At 33.3% G+C, this 19,182-nt stretch overlaps 1 protein-coding gene across 3 annotated transcripts; it reads right to left on the bottom strand.

The window, feature by feature from the left end:
• Positions 1–1,847: 1,847 nt before the first annotated feature.
• LOC128188641 (purine nucleoside phosphorylase-like) lies at positions 1,848–18,006 on the bottom strand. 3 transcript variants are annotated; one of them, XM_052859809.1, is made up of 6 exons: positions 17,922–18,006; positions 6,127–6,299; positions 5,896–5,999; positions 5,524–5,699; positions 5,219–5,409; positions 1,848–3,953 (listed from the first exon to the last, which is right to left on the bottom strand). In XM_052859809.1, exons 1-6 carry the CDS (start codon positions 17,927–17,929, stop codon positions 3,751–3,753), a joined length of 855 nt encoding a protein of 284 aa, XP_052715769.1. In that variant the 5' UTR covers positions 17,930–18,006; the 3' UTR covers positions 1,848–3,750. The 3 variants fall into 3 exon arrangements, with proteins under 3 accessions (XP_052715769.1, XP_052715767.1, XP_052715768.1); XM_052859807.1 differs by lacking the exon at positions 17,922–18,006 and adding an exon at positions 10,441–10,631; XM_052859808.1 differs by lacking the exon at positions 17,922–18,006 and adding an exon at positions 7,818–8,087.
• Positions 18,007–19,182: the final 1,176 nt, after the last annotated feature.

Here is a 19,182-nt window from a genome sequence, read left to right as displayed (position 1 = left end):
AGCTGGTGGTGTTAAAAAGTTAAACCAGGTAGCAAGCCAGAGGCAGGGTGTAAAAGCTGTGCAGCTTGTATGCCTAGCCACCATGCGTGTCAGGCATGGGGTTTCATGGCACTCGCATAAGCGAGGCCACTAGCTTGCCCATTTTGTTAAGGTATCCTAGTTGTCTCCTGTGACTCCTGCAAAATTTGCGGCCATTTCAATCCAACATTTATGTATTGTATAATTCTATGGTTGTTTCAGTATTAAATATCTGAAAATACATATGGTGTTATTAATTACTATTGGCTGGAAGTCAATCAGGAAGGTAGAATGGCAATGGCAAAGAAGGTAGTTGGTTGCAATATTCAATTAATACAATTTGCATTCGTGAACTATAGTTTTGAGTTGTTAATCATAGTTTCACAATTGTGAATCTATTTTTATCAGATAAACTATGTTTAACAATCGCATATGATTGTTTTCAGTGTTAACTATAGTTTACAGATGTGAAACATAGATTATCGCGTTAACTATAGTTTACAGACGTGAAATATAGATTAACGTCTTTAACAATAGTTTTCGATCCGTAAACTATAGTTAAGGTGGCTCTATACACCCACAGTTTATTCCAATTTTCAATAGAATACCACAAAACATATACTTATCAAATATTAAAATGATGATAGGGATACTATAGGTATTTTTAAAGAATTTTTTAAGGTTTTTTCGTGTTTTTGTAAAATATTTTTTAAAAAGACAGCTATTGACAAATTGAGAGAAAAAATTTTATCATATGATGGATATTTCCTTCGGACACATAAAAAAAAATTTAACACTTCTAATCATTCAAAAATGTTATTATTGCAATTTTTTTAGTTTTCCCTAAAACATAATTTTTCATATTTTCTTACTCTGTTGGCAAATCATCTGAAAAAGTTGCGTGATGTTATAAGAAAAATTAATTTTAATAAATGTGACATAAAAAATTGAATGGAAATCATTGCAAATAATACCAACAATATTCAAACCAACACTCCCATCCCCTTCAGGTGTCGATATTAATGTGCATTAAAGTATATTATAATTGAAATATTTTCACCGGTTTATAATTTTCTTTCACAGTATTCAACCAAAAAATACATTTTAGAAAATTTTGGAAAGTTAAAAAATTTATTGTTCTCAACGGGAATCGAACTCATGACCTAAAAGTTTGAACTGTACCCACTAACCCACTGCGCTACGGTGTAACATATCGATGATGGGAAAGAAACTATTTAAAAAAGTATACTTGATTTTATTGTTTATTTCGATAAATAATACCACACAACGAAAAGGTGTCACATACCACATTACTGGTAAGTAATGAATTTTCCAATTATCAAATTAAATCTATTCATTTAACAAATTTTTCAAAAGAGCGGTCCCCATACAGTTCGCCTCAGTTTAAATCAGCCAGTACCGGAATTGCATGCTTCCAGATTTACTTTTTTGCGTACTGCGTCATCAAAAAGTGGTGTATAGAGCCACCTTAACAGTCGATAAACCTAGTTTATCGATTATGAAACTATGTCTAGCTCATTTTTGTGAATTTGGCGTGCCATAGTAGACAACCTAGACATCCAAACAGTTTGACCACGAATTTACCAAGGAATTTCAATTTTTTTTTCCCTTGTAGTTGCGAGATTGTCGTAAACAAAGCAACACTGTGGATATAACAGGCTAGGTAAAACAGTTGAACTCTAGAACCAATGAAGGCACCAACAGGCATGTCATGGACAGACCCCCCCCCCCTGTCTCCCCCCCCCCCCCCCCAAGAGACTGCCGGACAGTGGTGAGAATTATCCAAGGTAATTAAAAAATATCAAGGCTCTTTATTTAACACTTTTATTATTTTTCTGTTTTAAATATACATACATAAATAAACAACATAATAAAAATATCTATATAGAAAACATACTCTGGTAAAAAATTCTAAAATACTGACGACCAGCTAATCACACAGTACAACAGAACAACAATGATGTTTCTCTTTGTCACCCATCGCGTTTATTTGATTGATTCTACACAATGGTCTTTCCAACAGCAAAATAGTAATTAAGACTTTGAAAATGGAATTCAAAAAACCATAGTCTGCATTATTTATTACCAGTAAAAATTATCATAAAGTATTTGAATATTTCAATACTTTATCATATTTTAAATAGAACATTATATATAAATTGCTATATTCACATAATTTGAATTTCAAAATATTCAGAACAAAGGAAGAAAATCCGAAAAAGATAACAAAAACAGTTGAACGAAAAATTATGATACTGGTCCCTGAAGGAAGGTGTGGTTCAATCACAACCAGAAACTATGTGTGATGAGCAGGGCTGTTCATGGGACATATACCCAAGTATAATTACATGAGGGTTAAAATAAAACTCAAATCTAGTCCATCTTTTGAAAGTATGTACAATTGATGTAAATGAAATTAAAATTTATATATACTTTTATGAAATCAGATGATAAAATAAAGTACCAAAAAAAAAAAAATTTAGCAAAAAAAAAGCATCACAAATAGCTTTGTGTAATAGCTTACAAAGATGATAGTGTATATCAATATAACAGTGGAATGTGAGACTAATAGCAAGTGTTAATTGAGATATTATAAAAAAAAAAAACAGTGTAAATGGTACATCATATTAATGGTACATTAACAAAACTGAGATTTCCAATAAAGAGATGAATTATCACATCTGCCTAGGTTACAAACCTGTTTCATTGACTACCTGAGTGATAATGATGAAACATCTTTACAGTATCAGGTCGTAAAGTTACAGGACAGGTAAAGCACACAGGATACAGGTTATGTTTAAGACAGGTAAGGATTGTAATTCTTAGAAACATCAATAACATCATAAAATTATGCCAGCCTTCTGTTTCAAAAATGAATTAAAAACTGCTGACCAACACCTTTATTTAAAATAGCTATTCCATGTACCAGATAAATCCATCACAGATCAACATAAGAATAAGTTTGGTTGTCTTAGCAACCCTTTATGATATGCAAAATATATCCATACACACCACTACCACCAGAGAGACGGAATAAAACACCTGAATGAAACACCTGTGACAGGTGAATAACAATTCAACAGCCATTCAACCTGTCTATAACATACAAGCAGTGAGCAGTGACAGAGATCTCCCCAGCATCAATCAATCGTACTAATACTTTAATACACCGGTAGTAAACTTACATTAATACAGAAAATAATGTGCAGCCAATGCACACAATTCACATCTACACCAGTCTGCTGTCATCATCTATCATTTCATAATCTGCTCCAACAAGGTATCTTTGCATTTTGAACCATAATCTTATAATCTTGTTTAAAATTTCACAAAAAAATTCTACATCTTCAGATTCCCTTATTTACTATGTCTGGAGTCTAAATAGATGTATTGCTATGTATCAACAATATATGTATTTCACTAACAAGCATACTTGACACAATGTACAGTGTAAAGATTTACCACCAGTATAACCATATACATTATGTATACTGTAATATTAATAATAATGGAATGTAAACTCTTTGGATGCAATTGGATTAAATGTTAACATGAATTTACATTTCCGAACAAAATATAAATGTTACAACAACTTCTGAATAACTCTGATTATCTGTCTTTCAAAAGAAAATTTGTACAAAGTTGTTCAGAAGTTGGTATAAACCAACACATCTACAATAATTGAATTTGTACAAAATTTGAAAACATGGATTATGAAGCAATTTTCTCTACAATCTTTGAGATTAGTTTTTGCATGTCCTTGGATCGGGCTTTACCAGTCTCCAATACTTCCTCGTGATTGGCTTTCTGATCCGAGTCAAACTCCATCACACAACAGTTTGTAATCAGGGACATTGCTAGCACCTCCATTCCACAATGGCGGGCAACAATGGCCTCAGGAACAGTGCTCATTCCTACAGAGCAAAAGATAAACAGCAATTATATTAGTCTCAAAATTTAACACAGAAGTAAACAGGTAGATACATGAGCAAGGAGCAAATTAAAAGAATACTCCAAACACAGAATGTCAAAAACAAATCAAAGTACTGAAGTACTGAAAATCTGCTCTTTTGATGTGTCATTACATTATTATGTTATAAAGACAAGCAATCTCTCTCTCCTCTCTCTTTCTCTGTCTTCCTCTCTTTAATGCTTTTAATGTTGGCAAAGCATCAGAGAGAGACTAAATTTTGTCAACGTTTATTAACAAAAATATGTTTCTCTAGTATTGAATTGAACAGTGCATTGAATTTTGAGACAAGTGTCATAAAAACAATTACCCATTTCTTCAATAAGCAGACAAATACTACTGCTTTGTAATGTAGAAGAATTTCATGCATATTGTGTATGTGTCCTAAATGCGTAGTCTTGTTTTTAAAATACATAATTAATAAGAAAAAAACTCCTCTCTAAATTTAATGGCAAACAAAACACCAATAGATTTGACAAAACATGGCTCTCTGTGCAACTATTCGGCATAGCAGAAGCTTCCACTTTGACGCTGTTTGGTTGTTTATTTACTTATGCAGTTTTATAGAAACACTGGCAATCTGTATGCCTTTAGCCAGGATTTTGCTTTCAGAAGAGCCTGGCTAAAAATTGAATAATTAAAAATGTACATTCACACACTGATCAATGCCCTAGCAAAATTTTGGAATGAACCAGTTTCTTCAGTGTTTAATAAGTTCTCCATTAAAATTCATACACTGTGGGGGAGACTGTGGTACCATGTACTGGATCTACAATAACCTGCCGTATATCTTGTGGTACCATGTACTAGATCTACAATAACCTGCCGTATATCTTGTGGTACCATGTACTAGATCTACAATAACCTGCCGTATATCTTGTTTACACATATCCCAACTCACTGAATTTTTCTTGTTCTCATCAGTAATTCATGCTTAACTCAACTAGCTTGTCACACTTATGTGACACATATTTTTAATCTTGTTTATGCCTATGCATGTATCTATCCACATAATTCCATTAACACCTCAAAAATCTACAATTTCACACAATGGAGGACTGATAGTGATAAATATTCATGAAAACAAGAAATGGCTTCTGGTCAGTAAGGATATGGTAAGTAAGACTTGCCCTGCACGTACAGTTATAATCTCCACCTCAGTACCTCTACTGGTGTGACAAGGCGAGATTATTTCCAACAACCAGTTACCTGTTGCATCACTTCCTAACAGGCGTAGTAGCCGGCACTCCGTGACCGTTTCAAATGTGGGCCCAGTCAGAAAGCTGTAAACTCCTTCCCTTATAAAGTCATTGAACCCTAGCTCCTTGGCTGTTTCTTTGGCAATGTCTCTATACTTCTTATTGTAAGCATCAGACATCGGCGGGAATCTTGGACCAATTCTAAATCAAACGAAACATTTTGTTATTCAAATTCTAAACGGACCAAAAATGAAAATCATGCAATCTAAACAGACTTAAAATTAACTTCATGCACTGCTTCTTGACTGATCTTACCTGTCGTCATTGATCCCCATCAGGGGGTTGACTCCACAAAACCCAGGTAGATTGAGATGGTCTTTCATGATCATGACATCTCCCACTTTGTATTCGGGGTTGATTCCTCCAGCTGCGTTGGTAAGAAACAGGGTCTTGACTCCCATTTTCCACATCACCCTGATGGGCAAAACAACCTGAAGCAGGGGAAATGGTCATTAATGAAAGAATGAAATCGCAGTTTTAATACTATTGTTAGATTGACGACACCTCACAATGTTACCTATATTGACAATTAAGTCTATGAGCAGAGAGTGACTAGGAATATTAAAGGAAATGAGCATCTCTTATTTCATAAAATAGCAATTTGACCATGTTATTAATGGTACTCACTCGATGTAAAGGATACCCTTCATACACATGAACTCGTCCCTGCATCAACATGACCGGGGTACCATTCAACAGTCCAAACACAAACTGTCCTAAATGACCAGGCACTGCAAACACAAACAAATTCCAACTACCAAGTACAAACGTGAACTTTATTTCAATTACATGACATCAAAAGTCTAGAGGTTGCCCCTTCCCCCCCACCCCCCTTTCATTTACTCGTCTAGTACATACCAGTACTGACAGGAAACCCATCCAGTTCGGAGTATTTGATGATTTGTTTGTCCTCCACCATCTCTCCCAGTCCACCAAGCCCCGACCCACACACGATTCCAACTTTGGGAGCATGCTTGATCTTGCCACTGATCAGCGTGGCCAAAGCTTCCACCTCCTCAAGAGATCCTTGGCTGAAACAAAGAAGAAACACTTTCATTACAACACCTAAAGATTAGATTGCGTGTGTACTGTCTTAATCATTATCAACTAACAACATTCTTTATTAGGCCAGAGAACAGCCAGCAGAAACAGACAGGATCTCTTTACAGCGTGTATCAATTTTAGCTGTATTTATTCATGGTCATTTTTTTTTTATCTCATAAGGAATTGTTCTAATGCAACATCACTTATTGACTTCTGGATGTCAGAACATTAGATAATTCTATGTAAAAAATATACATATATTATTTATATATGTGAATGCAGTAGGCTTGTGCATTATGTTACCTAAATGCATCACAATGAACATAACCCAAAATAAATCATTTTGTTGTCAATGTAAAAACACAGAATTTGCCCTCAGCTGAGAATAATATACCACATATGTATTTGGGTTTTTTATCATGTGCAAAAAAGCATGGAAATTTTACCATTGCCAAGCTGTCATTATACCAATCTAATTTAAAGGATCACTGAAAAAGATATTTTATAATTTAGATTCTGGTTCTTTGCCTTCACACATGAATGTGGCATTTCAAAACTAAAGGTCTTGGATGTATAATGTCATCTACTTTTAATTCATCCAGTTACATATTACAGTTGATTCACCGATTAAGGCCAAAATAAAATCATTGGTGGTTTGGAATTGCCTCCCGCCTCATTGAAAAAACCCTGCTGATAAAATTTTATTAGCAAATATTAAACAACTTTTTTTATTTGGAGATTTTTACTTTTTACCAATTTTTAACTAGTTAAACTTCAAATATGAAAAACAAATAAAAAATTTACTTCCCTCCCTCCTGGGTCTAGAAACCCCAAGGCGGCAATTCCAAACAAGAATTTTTTAAAGGATAGCCTAATGTTTATTGATTTGGGGAAATTTTGTTGTTCAGTTGATCATATGACAATAATGAACTAAATGTTCATTGAAGTTAGATATGTACCTGACAACAGCTTTTATTGATGAGACTTACATACTTGAGCTTGAAACTTGAAACAAAATCCACAAAAAATGATGCAAATGAATATTAATGAAACCATATCATTTTTTCATCTTCACAAAATCTGTGAAATGCAATTTGCGCTTGTTTTACCTAAAGTTTGTTAAACAAAAGTGTGTTCGACAATGAGAAGCATCATAGATCAGTAAATATCTAATGCTTAGCGACTTCATTAAATAAAACAAAAAATATCACTTTCAATCTCAATGCAACATTAATGCAAATTAAATGTCATACATGTGAAATAATTCCACAGCAACAACAAAACAAGAATTTACCAAACCTGTGCCCTCATGAGTGTGAAACAAACATTTGCTACATTTCATAGCAAAACCTTACATTTCGTAAAAAACCTTCGTTACTACATGTAGAAAGGCTATTCAACATTGAAGAAATTGCCAAAGAATAACAAAATTCAAATGCTTGAAGATTACCAATAAAAGAAAATGACAACAAATATTTGAACAATACAAAGTGAAAAACTCAAACCTTGGACATTCAGCCATGAGTGTTTGCTAGTGGTCAGTAATAAATCCAGGACCTATCTGAAGATACACGTCAAGTTGGCTCAAAATGTACATAACATGTCGGAGGTGACAATGAGTTTGACCTTTGGAGAAAATCATGTACTAATGGTATCAACAGAGGGGAAAGACCATTTACTCGACAGCATTCATACAACCGTAAGCTTCTTATAACGTTCCAAAGAATTCAATGGGACTTGCCGATTTATTACACATTTCTTAAGAGACCTCTAACACTTTCACTGGGCTACATTTAATATCGAATTTAAACAGAGCTTGATCTTTGTCCAGTTTAAACTTGAGTTAAGCCAGAACGGCATGGATTCTGGACAATACCACTAAACCAACACCATGTTATCACACTTTTAAATTCTTTCCATTTTATCAAATATATTGACTCTCAAAGTCTTTCAGAGCTCTGCAAACATGTTTGTTAAGGGAAAGAGCTTGTTTAGAACAGAACAAAAGGCTGGACTTGATCCCTGATAAGACTGGTCAGTGGTCAACACAATGGGAATGTTACAGTACTTGTAAACACAGTACAGGATCTCAATCAAATCTACAATTGATTTATGTTTACTAACAAGCTTTACGTGTTATTGAGTTATAGGAAGTCAGTACTGTATGTCATATACCTGATAAGTCAGTGGTCAGTTACTCATAGCATGATGCAATTCAACCACCCACTGTACAATATGTCTGCTTTGTCGTCATGTTCTACAAGCATTTTACACAACTGAAAGGGTTCAAATTACGTTCTTGAAAAGACATTCCTGTTAATAACAATCCATTTTAATTCTGTTAAATATCATATGCATTATTAGATCTCTTAATTCAATGTGTATGGTATTCAAAGTTATGCAACTATGAAACAGAACGATCAGTTGTCAAGTAATTTAAACCTCATCAAAGAAAAAGCTCTGAGTTTATTGCGTGTCAATAATCTCCCCATCTACATTGCCTATGTCATAATTGTCAACAAAAACTCATCCTTTATGTTTAACCAACAGAATTTGCTTGAAATAGTAAACGTTAACATGCCGACACACCTCCATGCTGATAATGTGTTCTATTGGGTTAACACATGACAATTATTGGGTTAACATGTGACAATAGGCTTGCGAAATTCAAACTTTGTTGGTAAACATCTGATCAAGATTTTACTCATCTGTTAAAAAATTCTTTCACTCTTTGAAAAAAAGTTTGTTTGTTTTCTAATATTTAACAAAAAATATCTTGAAAATGTCTCAGAAAATGTTTAGATGGAAATGGACATAGTATGACTACAGGTACCAGTACATTCAAGTATACTGACACTCTAGATATGGGCACGGTCATTTTCAGCCAATCAGAATGCTTGAAACTGTCAACATAAGGGCGCACCTCCAAAGTTACCTCAAAACAACCCCAGGTGAACCTGAGCCTAGACATATAAAGTTCTCTGTGGGGGTTGACACTGACTGGCTATACCAGTAGTCTACATATTTCCAAAAAGAAAAAAATCAAATTAAGACAGTCATTTTATATCTTGGGCATTTTATTTGATAGGGTTTCTCTAATATTACAGTTAACAATTTTTGTTATCCCATCCCACTTTCAACACTTTTATAAATTCAAAAATATAGATAAAATGACAATTTTCTAGGCCAGATAAACATTGATATAATTATTAAACCAGTTTATACTCGTTAGAGTGTTCTGCAGGGTATCTTTTTCTACTTTTAAATTAACTTAACATTTTTAAATTGGTACAGTAAACTGGTCATATATTACAATTTCCCACAATTTAGATTTGAGTAAATTATTTTTCTTAAACGTTTGCATAGGCCCTATAGCAGCTCTGTATTTGAGGGTAACTTAACAGTAAAAATCAAAACCAATTAGATCTAGTCAACCATATTAAAATATCCTAATTGACAAATTATGGACATGGTATTATTATACTTCATGTACAATTTTTAATTCAAAATCACTTTACTTTCATAGTGAACAAGCTCATTATAGGGACACCATTGGTCAGTTTACAATTGACCTTGGTTCACAAGCAGGTACTTGACCTAGTTTAAAAGGTTTGTGTACAAATATAAACATTGGCAGCACTAACTAAAGCACTGAAATAGTCAAACAATCACATGGCAGATCATTTTGTTTTTGGTTTTTTTTTCATAAATTTTAAAACTATTTAGTTTTTGCTTTTGTAGATTATGAGTTATCAAACGAGTTTTAATTTTTTAAAATGTTTCAAATCAAGTTTGTAATCATGGTAATTGACAATAATTTGTTTAAAAAAAAGCTGTACATTTTGTTCCATTTTGGCTTTAGTACGAATACAATTTCTAAGTCTTGAAAAAAGATTAATATCCATGTATTCTTTTTCCGCTCTGGAAATTAATTTTGAATCTTATACAACCCTTTCTGTTGCGTGTGTTTGGTTTAACAATTATCTACCATTTAATATTACTACGAAGAAAAATTTATCATATGTGTATTGTACATTTAGGCTTATTTGACAGCGCAATGGTTTTTTTTTACACGCGAGTGTAAATACATCGCAACATGTTTATATCTCGGCAATCGTGGAAACTTACTTGCTTTGTGGTGTATCTATTCCCTTTATCTTTCGTCGCTTTCCATTCGCGACACCATTTATGTGCTCACGATTTCTCTTCCTATTTGGGACACCATTGATGTGCTCCAGTATGCCGTTTTTCCTTATCACTGTCGTACTCATTTTGTTTCTTTGCAGCATGAACAAAACGTGCAGTTCTTTAAATACACGACAGTCGAGCGGATGAATATTTATCAGGCGAACGAGTACAGAATTATTTTTATACATTTTTGTCATGCAAACTTATAAGTATGGGGCGAAAATATTTATAAGGAATGGTAGATTGGCAACAGATGTTGCTGCCGAAATAATTCCAGGTGTTCAAAATTACACGAAACATGATGCACTATTTTATTTATCATTTCATCATCAAAACAAAAAAACGCAGAGGCATGTTGTAAAACGCGGGACTGGCAAAATTATTAAGCATGAGAAGGTATTTCCGGAACAGACAATGGATTTAAGCAAATATTTGAATTAACCAAACGTGATTAACCTAATCTCATTATTCCGAGAACTATTATATCGTATTAACCCAGAAAGTTCATGACTTGACTTTGTTTGTAGAACGTGTATTTAATACGTTACATTATTACGAAGAAAGTAGTGATATTTTCAAACGGCATTGTGTGAACAAAAATACAGACCTGCATGGACACATTTATGTACTGTTTTGATGCATTAAATCAGAGACATATATAACAAATGATGTTATTTATGTCTCTGATTAAATGCAAGAAGGAAGGGGGAAAAGAATAAAAAATATAATCTTTTAGATTTCTATAACATTTCACTGTAACTGATAATGATGCATAAATGTTGTGATTATTTGGATGAGGATGAGCCAGAGGTATACGTACATTACATTACATAAATATCATTTACTCCTACTATATAGTATATTCATATCTACTGAGTATTTCTCTTCTTATTCATTCCCAAAATATTACATTGTTTCTGTGTGTCATATTTTCTTCTAAATTAATTGCATCCATTTCTCCCCTTGATTTAAAATCCCAATATTTTTTTTATTCTAGCTCGGCTAAATTAAATTTCTTGTTTGTTAATCAAACAACTTATTGTTGGTTTTTGTTCGTTTTGTTTTTGTTGGGTTTTTTGTTTGTTTGTTTGTTTGGGGTTTTATGTTTGTTTGTTGTTGTTCATGTGAGTATAATGGTAGTGGGCATCGTTGGAAATATATAAAACCACGCGTCATCGGGTTACATAGCGTGTTGTTATTATATAGATAGTGCCTGTTTGGGAGGGTAACAGTTGAAATTGACACCCCGAGAAAACCATTGTCAACCGACGCGAAGCGGAGGTTGACAATGGTTTTCGAGGGGTGTCAATTATATCCTCCCAAACAGGTACTATTTATTTTGTTATACTGAATGTCTTTTTTAAAATTTTTAAGAAAATTTTACTGCTTTTATATAGGAATAACGTGAATTCTACAGCGAACCGTACGCGCATAATTTTCGCGCATGTAACATTTTTTATTGTTATACTTTCATGTTAAATACTGAAATCTGATTGGTTAAGACGCAGTTAATAATATTTTCTATTACCCTCAGCGTTAGCAACGCACTTAGCAACGGGTAACATTAAAAAATGTTACATGTGCGAAAATTATGCGCGTACGGTTCGCTGTAGAATTCACGTTATTCCTATATAAAAGCAGTAAATTTTTTTTTAAAATTAAGACATTCAGTATAACAAAATAAATAGTGCCTGTTTGGGAGGATAACAGTTGAAATTGACACCCTGATAAAACCATTGTCAACCTCCGCTTCGCGTCGGTTGACAATGGTTTTCTCGGGGTGTCAATTTCAACTGTTACCCTCCCAAACAGGCACTATTTATATAATGTTACCCGTTGCCAAGTGCGTTGCTAACGCTGAGGGTAATAGTAAATATTATTAACTGCGTCTTAACCAATCAGATTTCAGTATTTAACATGAAAGTATAACAAACTTTCATGTTCAATACTGAAATCTGATTGGTTTAGACGCAGTTCATAATCTGTTCTATTACCCTCACGTTAGCAACGCACTTAGCAACGGGTAACATTACGAATTGTTACATGCGCGAAAATCATGCGCGTACAGTTCGCCTTAGAATTCACGTTATTCCTATCTAAAAGCAGTGATGTTTTCTTTAAAATTAAGACATTCAGTATAACAAAATAAATAGTGCCTGTTTGGGAGGATAACAGTTGAAATTGACACCCCTTTGAAAACCATTGTCAACCTCCGCTTCGCGTCGGTTGACAATGGTTTTCTCGGGGTGTAAATTTCAACTGTTTATATTTATTGTTTACATTGATCTATTGTTTACATATTGATCTATCCAACCCATATAACGTGAGGAAAAGTACGACAATCGTTATTGTTAATCAGTAGGTTCAATAGAAGGATCAGTCCATTCTTTCATAAACTAATCAATCATATAAGTTTTATGCATTTATCTTGACCAATCATTATACAGATAATCTAATCGGCGCCTAGTGTTAACCTCAAAAGTATAATTAAAATAGAGGAGAGGGGTCAATATGAGCAAATCCCCTTAAAATAAAAGTTCTGTAGTTTTCAGATCGTTCTTCATTTTCCACACCTCATGGATATGGAGTGTAAACATATCAACAGTTCGCGACCTAAACATTTGTGCATTCCAAAAACAGTATTTTTTTTATAATAAAAACCCCTATTTTGATGAATCGTTTAGAAGCAAATAAACCCACTGAAACCAATGGAAAATCCAAAACAAACATGACCCATGCTTTATCTATTGTTTGTAGAAAATGTGACTTCTGAAAAGATAAAGTTCTGTTTGTGAAAAATTGCAGGGCAATGTACTATATAATTATTAGAGTACAAAGATATAGTAAACAGAATTATTTAAAATTTACGTTATCCGCCTGTAAATCTGACAAAATGATTGATTTCTGGATTTATTTTATGCCTAATTAACGCACATGTACCATTCCGCTAACTTTAAAATGTATTTATGGCGGTTGTTCTAATGTTGTTTATTGTTAAACAGGTAAATATAAAACTGCAAGATAAGAGCATGTTGAGTAAATTATTTATTTTGTAACGCGAACAACAAGCTGCGCTTATTGAACATACGAAACATTTCTGAAGCTTATATGTTATGTAAAACATCTTTTCAAAATAAAATAAAAATATCTTACACAACGTTGTTTATAAAAAAAAAATCACAATTTTTTTTTATATGTTTAACCGTTTACAATGTTGTTAATATATGGTCGATATATTTTTGCAGTGTATACTATTAAAACACATATTTAGATTTTCGTTTGTTAAAAAATGTCATATTTTATATATTTTACAATATATAAGATATGAGACAGTTTGGAACCTAACCATCAGGCACATAGCATCGAGGAGGGACCAGCCCCCCCCCCCCCCCCCCCTCCCCCAATCTTTTTCTCGCAGCAAACATAATGGTGCCTAAATTTACAATAAAAATAGAAATATTAGTAGTGATAATGAAAATAAAAGTCATAGGTATACTACCCCCCCCCCCTCCCCACCTCGATTAGGGTTTTCATGATTTTTGGAATTGTTCTTTTTTGGCATGACAAGATTTCTGATGATCAGTCTAGCCCCCCCCCTTAATTTGCTTCCGAGGCCACTGTTAGATATTCGTTTTTATCCCCAAACTGCAAAGTTTTCGTTTATTTGACACATATACAATTTATTTATCGTTAGAGAGGTTGAGATTTCAAACGTGTACGGGTACGTGTACTAGGGGAATCACCTAAATTCTTCGCGTATTATGTCATCAGTTTTTGTGACGACATGGTTTCCACACGTTCTCTAAACTTAGAGTGTCGTCTACACGTAAGTACAAACGTGTAGCTTTTTACAACAAATAAAATCTTACTGATGAATGAATGTATTCTTGTGATACATTATATAGATTTTTAAACTTCATTTGAAAATTGATAAGAAATTTACCATTTATTTAGAATTAACTAAATTAATTCATGTCACAAAACTGCGTCGTTTTACGTTCACGTTTATATCCTACAAGTAAAGAAATCTCAACTGATAAATTACAAGAACGTGTACGTGTAGTTTTAATACACATACGCGTACCCGTACACGTTTTAAATCTCAACCTCTCTCATATACCGTATCTTTCATAATCAAATAATTTACTGTTAATTTGAGTGACTTTTTCCAGGCGTGTTATTCCACCTTAAAAAGACACGTTCGACGATTGCAAGCTCTGTGCAATTTGGATGTACTTTCTCATAAAAGAAATACTTTAATGAGATATATGTGTACTTTTTCATGAGTTAATGAGTATATCTGATAGACCACACAGGAACGTAAACAACATAACAATTATACATATGTAAGAAAAAGTGCAGAAGTTTGACAGGTTAACCGCAAAAACACCACGCAACAAAGGAATACGGACAAATATTATTTATACTTACCAGATACTGAGTGACACTAGTACTCAAACAATACACTTTATGTTTCAATAATCAATATTTTAATTTTTTCACAAGAATCATTTTTCTTATTTAAAAGCACAAGTCAAAATGTACTAAGCCACATCTTACTCTAGACTAAATGCAGATTCTATATTTCAACTACCATGCATATTCAGTGTCATGTTAAACTCTCTATTTCGAACACTATGCGGTTTTTCGTAAATAAAAAGTAAAAAAAAATATAGTAAAAAAACTTTTTCAAAAAAAAAAAAACAACATTTATCATACAATAAAATAATGATGTTAATTAATTAGGTTAAATGCAGATCTATAAACTCCAAAAGCCTTAAAATAAGATATTATTTAAATCAAATCATAGAGTTATACTTACAGGTTTTAATTAATTGATGGTATAGACAATTTATGTATCGTACCTATTACCATTAAATGTAATAGATATTCTCTCTCTCTCTCTCCTCTCTCTCTCTCTCTCTCTCTCTTCAGAAAATTGAGACGTTTGCTCCATTGAGATATCACCAAAATCCAACGGTAAATACCACATAAATATTATACAACTTTTCCGCTATCTTGGTTAGGAGCGTCCAATGTTTTCACGTGACATCAAATTTACTTTTTTAATTTTTTTTTAAAGTTTTTATATATTCTTATTTTGCATCTTTGACTTTCCATTGAGTGATTGATGTCTTTCATGACGTAATTATGAAGATTTTATTATAATTATCTTCAGTTGAAAATTATTTTAAAAAAATCTTTACTGCTTCATTGCTAGCTACCTTCATAACCCGAATGAAGCACTTAAGAAAGCATCTTACTGTCTATATATAATCAACATATATTTCTATATTATATCATCAAATCCTTAATACACAATTGAAAGGGTAAAAACACATACATGCAACTCGTAATCTCTCTCTCTCTCTATATATATATATGTTAATAACATGCGTCTGTGATTTTCCTGTGAGAGATTGATGTATTTCATGATTGAAGGTCTGAAACAAATGTACTATGTCACTCTTTGGAATTTCAGGAGGGAAAATTTATCGAATATTTTTTTGTAAATTTACCAAAGAACGTTACTCTAAATTTCAACGATACCCAATACTTTTATAATGCTATTTTTTTTCCTCCATAAATAGGAAAACTTTGCCTGTGTTGTAATGTACTTGATTTTAGGGTCATTGTTTTTGTTTGGGATTGCTGCACGTTATATGAAGAAAAACAAGAGGCCCATGGGCCACATCACTCACCTGAACAACAGTTCCCCGTATCAGTTTTTATCACTTTTTTCAAAACATTTTCCCTATACATTTCTTTGTTAAACCCATATTGGGGCTCCAGTATAAACCCGGTAGTCACGGTTTGAACAATTTAATATCTACATTATTTGAGGATGCTTGCAAAGTAATATCACAAATTGGAGCATTGAAGGTTCTGTGAAAAGAAGATTTTCTAAGCATTTTCCCTGTACATGTATATCAATATGTTAAACTTTGAACCCCTCTTGGGGCCCCAGTATTGGTTCGGGGGTCTCGATTTTAACAATCTAGAATCTACATAATTCGAGGATGCTTGCATACTAATATCACAAATTGGAGATTGTTGTTCTTCAGAAGAAATTTTATAAATTTTCACGTATATTTTTCTATGTTTAAACTTTGAACCCCGCTTGGGGCCCTAGTATTGGTTCGGGGTCACGAATTTAATCATTTAGAATACATTATTCGAGGATGCTTCCATAGTAATTGTAAATTGCAGCATTGTAGTTCTTGAGAAGAAGAATTCAAACTTTTTTCATATAAATTTCTATGTTAAACTTTGAACCCCTTTTGGGGCCCAGTATTGGTCCGAGGGTCAAAATTTTATCAATTTTTATCAATTTAAAATTTTCACTGTAAATATACAAGCTTTGGTGTAAATATTGGCATTTCTGGAACAGTTGTTCTTAAGAAGAAGGTTTTTAAGACACGCGCCATATTTTCACTGTTTCGCAATTGTCTCCCTTTTAAAAAGGGTTTTGGTCTTTATTTTACCAATTTAGAATCCCCTTTCCATAAAGATACTATGGACCATGTTTTGTTAAATTTGGCCCAGTGGTTCTAAAGAACAAGTAAACAATGTGAAAAATTTACAGACAGACGGATGGACGGACGGACGACGGACAACAGGTGATCAGAAAAGCTCACTTGAATCTTAGGTTCAGGTGAGCTAAAAACTTGAAAAGGTTCAATTATCAGGGACTTGTAATTTAGCCACTAGAAGAATATGCTATTCCTAGATGCAAATTGGAAGTATTCAATTGGTCATTGGTACCAGATTTTGTCCGAACATGGAATTATTTAAATTGAAAGCAATGCATAGAGACCTTCACGGTTGATATATTTCGTAAGAAAAAAAAACCGTTTCAAAACCACCCCCATATTTTGAATTTTGAAAACGTTATATTCGTATAATTCACACTAAGTTGAGACATAACTGCTTACTTAATTATGATTTATTCAGACGCAATATCATATATATCCTTTCTTCTTCTGGCGGTAAAGAGAAGGATGCACTGTGGCAACGCACTTTAAAAAAATATGCATTTTGAACACTTTTCAACGTGCGCACTTTAAAATTTTTTTTCAAAGTGCGTTGATATCGCATTTTGAAAAAAATTGTTCAGGGTTTAGTCGAAATAATTGATACCTAGGGTAGAAATGATTATACTCGGCCTCGTAAATGGACTGCTATTTTGTCGATGTGTACAGTAGTTAGGAAAGTGAAGTTTGATTATTTTTATCATTTTGAAAACTGGAAGATTTACGTAAAATTAAGTTAATCAAAACAAAATATAATTAAGTAGAAAGCATTGTCGAGCCAAATTACACAAACATTCGAAGGCTCAGCACTTTTACCACCTGTTGCGGACTTTAAAAGGCAACTGGATAAATAATTTTGCAAAATGATAAAACGTCAGTCTGACTCACGTCTGCATTGTCTGTGTGTCTGTTTATCCCTCTGTCGTGTATCGCACTGCAGCATACAGGGCCGTCTTAGACCGGAATATATCCGCACAAGCACGTGCAGTTAGAAAGAGTCGTCAGATTGTTGCTATACAATATATCAGAAAGGGCAGAAAGCCCTGGCTCAAATCCAACAGCACTTGATATTTTCTCTTTTGGGTATACATACAAAATGTCTACAATCCAAATTCGCAAGTTCCCCTTACAAAGAATATTTTTTTTTTCGTTATATGTTCTTCGAATGTTAGACCAACCAGATGCAGTACACCATTCATTTTGGTGGAGTGCAAATATATAAATATACTATAATATGATATAATATAATTCAATATAATATAATAAATATATACACAAACACTCGAGTTTATATTCTTATTCGAATATAAAATCTCTTTGCCAAAATATACTCCATCTACACATATAAAGACCAATTTAAAATGGTCAAACCACCAACGTCAAATGAAAAACCCTATTACCTTCAAATCCTCACATTTTACGCCCCACTATGTAGCTAAAGGGATCATACATTCCAAAATAATAGCGAACAAAGCGTCAACAAAAATGAAAGGGTTAAATCAATGTAACAAATGAAACAAACTATCGATACACTCAAAGACTCAGATACTCTTAATATAAAAGTATAAAAAGGTTGCCTACGATCTGAATGTCAAAGGTAGAGAGCCATGATGTAGAAACTCAGGTCCGTGCTAATGAAGTTGCTGGTAAAATATAGATCTGTATTAACGAGCCTAAGTGAATAGTACAACAAAGGCCTGTACTAAGGAGTTTATATTGCTGATACAACATAGGTCTATACTAAGGAGTCTATATTGCTGGTACAACATAGGTCTGTACTAAGGAGTCTATATTGCTGGTACAACATAGGTCTATACTAAGGAGTCTATATTGCTGGTACAACATAGGTCTATACTAAGGAGTCTACATTGCTGGTACAACATAGGTCTGTACTAAGGAGTCTATATTGCTGGTACAACATAGGTCTGTACTAAGGAGTCTATATTGCTGGTACAACATAGGTCTGTACTAAGGAGTCTATATTGCTGGTACAACACAGGTCTGTACTAAGGAGTCTATATTGCTGGTACAACACAGGTCTGTACTAAGGAGTCTATATTGCTGGTACAACATAGGTCTGTACTAAGGAGTCTATATTGCTGGTACAACATAGGTCTGTACTAAGGAGTCTATATTGCTGGTACAACAT

This window comes from Crassostrea angulata, chromosome 6 (assembly GCF_025612915.1).
Source record: "Crassostrea angulata isolate pt1a10 chromosome 6, ASM2561291v2, whole genome shotgun sequence".
Lineage (NCBI taxonomy): Eukaryota > Metazoa > Mollusca > Bivalvia > Ostreida > Ostreidae > Magallana > Magallana angulata.
This window is presented reverse-complemented; position numbering and strand designations above follow the sequence as displayed.

Excerpts from the sequence above, each read along its gene's own strand:
- LOC128188641 (XM_052859807.1), bottom strand. The coding sequence starts at position 10,601 with ATGCTGCAAAGAAACAAAATGAGTACGACAGTGATAAGGAAAAACGGC. Across the intron at positions 6,000-6,126 it reads TGGGTTTCCTGTCAGTACTG|TGCCTGGTCATTTAGGACAG; the intron begins GTATGTACTAGA and ends TTGTGTTTGCAG. Across the intron at positions 5,700-5,895 it reads AAGGGTATCCTTTACATCGA|GTTGTTTTGCCCATCAGGGT; the intron begins GTGAGTACCATT and ends CCCCTGCTTCAG.